The sequence below is a fragment of the Phoxinus phoxinus genome (genome assembly GCF_949152265.1).
Source record: "Phoxinus phoxinus genome assembly, chromosome: 13".
Lineage (NCBI taxonomy): Eukaryota > Metazoa > Chordata > Actinopteri > Cypriniformes > Leuciscidae > Phoxinus > Phoxinus phoxinus.
In genome coordinates this window covers 992414-997500 of record NC_136888.1, presented here as the reverse complement: position 1 = coordinate 997500, position 5087 = coordinate 992414, and the positions used below count along the sequence as shown (strand labels likewise).

Below are 5087 nucleotides of genomic sequence, written 5' to 3'. Positions count from 1 at the left end.
TATTTAGATTTAGTAATATAACCGCAACAGTGTCTGAGCTGGACATCAGTGTGTGTGTGTGTGTGTGTGTGTGTGTGCGTGTGTGTGTGTGTGTGTGTGTGTGTGTGTGTGGTGTGTGTGTGTGTGTGTGTGAGGGATGTGGAGCAGCAACAGGCAACACACATAATTTATTCTCATTAACACACACACGCTCGTGCACGCTATGCAAATGTGCCGTTTGGACCTCAACACACACACACGCGCGCGATCTCCATGCTCTTACACATTTACACACACAGCCGATAAATAACTAGCCTCAAGTAAATATTAAAGCTCACAGCTCGAATCATCTGCAGTAATAGCGATGTGAGATCATGGCGCGCGCGAGATATTATAACCATGTTTTTAATGATAAACAGAAATAAATTCTAGGCAACAAAGCGTTCGGAAAAAATGACGTGAATGTAAATTCGAACGCAAATTGTGTTCGATGCGTTCGGCTCGGTCCGTGTTCCGATCCACTGACGCTCTTCATGTGCTCAGTTCGCTTGATTCAAATCAACCCAATAACTAACTTATTTTCAACACACACACACACACAGTTTTTTACACTCGACCCGAGTTGTTAAGTAGGCCTTATTGAGGATTTAAATTATTGTTTCTCCCGGTTTTTAATCGATGAATTCGGTTGATTCATTTTAATACCGACCGATTAACCCCACAGATGCTGAAGCGGCCCTATATATCCATATATCCCGATCTCGACACTGCACGAGACTCGTGTCAACTACACGACGCAGAAAACTTTCCTTTCACCAACATCAGATTTGCAACATCGATATCAACACATTTAAACAAAGCCGATGTCATTTTAAATATAAAGATTCACAGTTGGATTGAGTGTAATGGAGATCGGGCCTGTGAAATGGACTCAAACCACAACTAAACCAAATCAATAGCTAAGAGACAATTAAACACATGACCACATCATTGCAAACTACGGGGAGCACTACTGTCCAATAAACTAAATACTGTTCATTGCATAACATTATAAAACGGCATCTAGCCGACTAAAATATAACGCCACGTTAATTCGAGATCATTAGCTTACAACAACCGCCCGAATTATACAGGATACCGAAATATAAAACACATGCACTCTAACAAATGCTGGGTTGTTTTAACCCAAGTTTGGGTCAAATATGGACAAACCCAACCATTGGGTTTAAAAATGTTATTAAAAATGTAAACAAATATTTGGGTTTGTCCATATTTGACCCAAACATAACCCGACATTTTAGTAGCGACACCAAAGACCAGCAATAATTAAAAATATCAGATATAGGCCTATCATAAACACGCCGTGTTTCTCACAAGAACAATTTCAGGAGTATCGCGTGAAACTTCCAGCACAGTTTATTTTACACTTCAAGCTGATTTAAAGATCTCATAGCATATATTAGGCTATATCTCACATTATTGTAGAGTATTCATCGCAGACAGAAAATATGAAACCATCGGTTACTTACATGATCGGCTAAATTCGTGGAGGATCCCGAGAGTTCCTCGTGGTCTGATTTTGAGCTTCCATCCCGTTCATCAATCACTAAATCTATGGGCATTTTCCCTTTCAAACAGCTGATGTACCGATGGCAGAAGTTATCGCAGAGCTCGTGCACCTTGAGCCGGGGAAAGAAGAAAAGCGCGTTCACAAATCAGCGCAATTACAGGACATTCTCAGAACAAGAGGAAAACTAATACAGCAATGCACATTATTCTGCACACACACACGAACAAGAGGAAAACTACTGAGAAATACAGCAGTGCACATTATTCTGCAGACACACACACACAAGAGGAAAACTACTGAGAAATACAGCAATGCACATTATTCTGCACACACACACGAACAAGAGGAAAACTAATACAGCAGTGCACATTATTCTGCACACACACACGAACAAGAGGAAAACTAATACAGCAGTGCACATTATTCTGCAGACACACACGCAACAAGTTCATCGCAGAAATAAACCAGCAAATAACACTCGAGTCTTTCGCACAACTATAACTCCTGAAATTATTTATTCATTTGAAATAAATATGTAAATGTCATATTCCGTTTAAACTAAAATCGACGGAATATGGATTAATTAATATTAATTATAATTAATTGTTTCAATAACAATTTACGTTCGGGATGATTTTGTCAAATAATATCGTTTTTTTTTTATTATATCAAGAAGTGCCAAATCTGAATTATAATTAAAAAAATAAAAAGATTCACAGATTGGTGATGAGCGCAGTAAATTCATTCAAATTATTTCTAAACGTAAATCAATCCAAATCAATAAAATATTACCTTTTCTAACTCCAAAAGATGAAACCGTAATACTTGTATGGCTTGTATCATCTGTGAAGAGAAATGCACGTCGTTATTATCCCTTCTTTACGTGTTCATTTTAATATTCGTTAGGCAACATCATGTTTTGTAGTGAATAAAAAAAACATTCCAACATTAAGAAATAATTCGAGAGTTTAAAAATGTGCTTGATAAATAATAAGCAATAATTTTTGATATTTAAAAAAAACTGCATGTGGCATTATGTGTGAAGTGTGGAGGGGTTGATGGTGATTTCAGCGCTAATGAGGGACTTTTCCACTTCACACACTCCTGACACACATCAGATCCCCTCGTATTTACTTTCACTATCTCCAGATCCGATGCAAAAATATATATCTCGAGGAATAAAAGAGTGAGACTCGTTTAAGAGAGTGTGTTGCAGGGCTATCGTGAAGACCATCAGTGCTGGTGTGTGATCTTACCAAATTATCCAACTCTGGATTTGAAGAAAATAAAGGTTTTTCAGCGCGGACCTAAAACACACATGCACACACACACAGAATCGGGGTTAATAGCAGCAATCGATGAGAAATGTGCAGCAATTTAATAATTGGGTTTTAATGAAAGATGCATTAAAATCGCAATCGTTAAAAACACTCGTTAAATGCAGCCGCTTAGTGCATTGATGATGGGAATATAGTTAGGGTTCATAAAATGAAACTATGACTTTGTATCCGTGTTTATTGGCGTGTTTTAAGCACGCGTGGACAGTAGACCTGTTTAGCGAAGACAGCGATGTCCTCGTTGAAGGAGTCCGAGGAACACACATCTCCTCCGGCCACCCCGGGCTCGCGAGGAGTGCATGTGGCCAGCTCACACTTCTCAAACACCAGAGCCAGCAGAGGGAACAGGGGGTGACTGCAGAAACACACACACACACCGCGATCAGAGCACATTCGCCGGGGAAACGCGCGAGGAACTGTGTGTGAGAGAGCGCGACGGACACACAGCTCAGCGGCTCACATTCAAAAGCACGTCCAGAGAGCAGTGCTTGAGCTGTAAATGCAGTTTAATGGGCTATTTAATCGCTCAAGTAACTACTGAGTAATTAAATATTAAACTGCATGTACACTCAACGAGAGTCGCGATCACATCGGGTTTACGGGGAATTAACGCTGCGAGCGAACGCGGTACAATTAAGCGCAGAAAGTCAAAGCTTTCCACGAGAAAAAAGAAGAAAGGCATATAAATAAATGTGCAAAGAAAAGTGAAATGTATAGTAGGCTACTCCCGAAAATAGTGCCAGAATTTCTGGCAAAGCCCCGTATAATACGCGACTGTTAAAGTTCTGCGAAACTATTACGGGAAAGAGGAACCGCGCGCGGAGGAGTTCCCGGACCCGATATTAATATCTATAACTCACCCGTAAATCTGATCTTTATCCCTCTTTAGCACGTCGTTGACAGCCGAGCCCATGCTGCCGGGCATGACGTTGGGGTGCGGGGCGTGCGTGCCGTAGTGCTGGCCGTGGAGCGGGGGTCCGTGGTTCAGGTGGTGGACCTGCGGGAGCGGCCGCGGCGCGTGAGGGTCCCCGTACATCCCGACCCCGTCCATGCCGCCGTAGTGAGCCAGCTCATCGTACTGGAAGAGAAGAAGCAGGGGGTCAAGAAGAGCACAAACACACGCAATACTGGCGAAACGAGGAGAAAAGCGTCGCGCGAGGGTAAAGTTGGCCGCGGGTAATTACCAAAAACATGGTAAAGTTGTGTTTCCCGAGGAGAGCAACGCGTGTCTCGCGCGGAGAATATTCCCAACAAAGTGCGTCAGACTGAAGTGGTTTTGGCGACAGACAGACAGTCGAGGCCTGTGATAGATCGTGTGTTAGTGGAGGTGAGTGTTGGAGATTTGAAACCTACCCTTTGCGCCATCAGCCTGCGCTCCAATAAACCTCTGGATCTGTGTCGTAGATTTAATTTCCCAGTCCGCTCACAAACGCACGCGCCGCAAAGATCCCGTTTTCAAGCAACTCGCCGAATTCTCCTATTCTCCAGTATATGGCTGAGAAAGAGCGCAGGCATCGGGAAGAGTTTTTGCAATTATTCTTCTTCTTCTTCTTTTTCTCTTTGCCCCCCAGAAAAAAAAGAAAAAAAAGTCAAGCACCAAAACTGAAGGTTACAGCCGGCCCATCAACAACCTGCATGTAACTAAACTGTCGTGTCTCATGGCTTTTTGCCACTCCAGCTGTCAATCAAAGCCAGAGGTTGTCAAGGTAATGAATGAATGATGGTTGGTGATGATGATGTTCAAGAGAGGATGAATCTTTTTAGCCCCGTTTTCATCCCACAAGTCCCTGTCTTCTTTATGCCTCCGGTCCGCTTTCTTGTTTTATTACTACTGTATTAAAAAAAAAAAAAAAAAAAAAGAAGGGGAAAGAGAAGAGTTTTTTAAAAAACGCGGCGGTCCCTCGCTCTCGCGCGCGGTGTGAGATGAGTGAGTGTCAGTGTGTGTTGGCAGGTCGGACGCTCGCGCGCTTATACAACGCAGAGAGTCGAGCCGCGCGCATCGGCGGGAGAATGAAATGACGGAAACCGGAAGTGGCGCTGAGCACAGCCAGTCCTGCGCGAGCTCCACGCCAAACCCTGCGCGAGGCGAGCGACGCGAGCGTCCAGTGCGCGAGGGGGGAGACACGCGCATTCGCCGCGTTCAAACACTGTCTTTAATGCACAAAAGAAAAATCATTTTAACACGACTTCGGGTAATGCAT

At 43.1% G+C, this 5087-nt stretch overlaps 1 protein-coding gene across 3 annotated transcripts in view; it reads right to left on the bottom strand.

Annotated features, from left to right (window-relative positions):
- The window catches only part of meis2a (Meis homeobox 2a), a 74622-nt gene extending 69749 nt beyond the window's left edge, over nucleotides 1–4873 (bottom strand). For 2 of the 3 annotated variants that reach the window (XM_079633251.1, XM_079633249.1), the window contains exons 1-6: nucleotides 4240–4873; nucleotides 3747–3964; nucleotides 3100–3241; nucleotides 2806–2856; nucleotides 2342–2392; nucleotides 1509–1658 (exon numbers count right to left, since the gene is read on the bottom strand). In XM_079633251.1, coding sequence (XP_079489377.1) covers nucleotides 1509–1658; nucleotides 2342–2392; nucleotides 2806–2856; nucleotides 3100–3241; nucleotides 3747–3964; nucleotides 4240–4251 — 624 coding nt within the window. In that variant the 5' untranslated portion in view covers nucleotides 4252–4873. Of the gene's footprint in view, nucleotides 1–1508; nucleotides 1659–2341; nucleotides 2393–2805; nucleotides 2857–3099; nucleotides 3242–3746; nucleotides 3965–4070; nucleotides 4193–4239 lie in introns of those variants that run through there. The other variant, XM_079633250.1, reaches the window with a different exon arrangement.
- Between the last annotated feature and the right edge of the window lie 214 nt (nucleotides 4874–5087).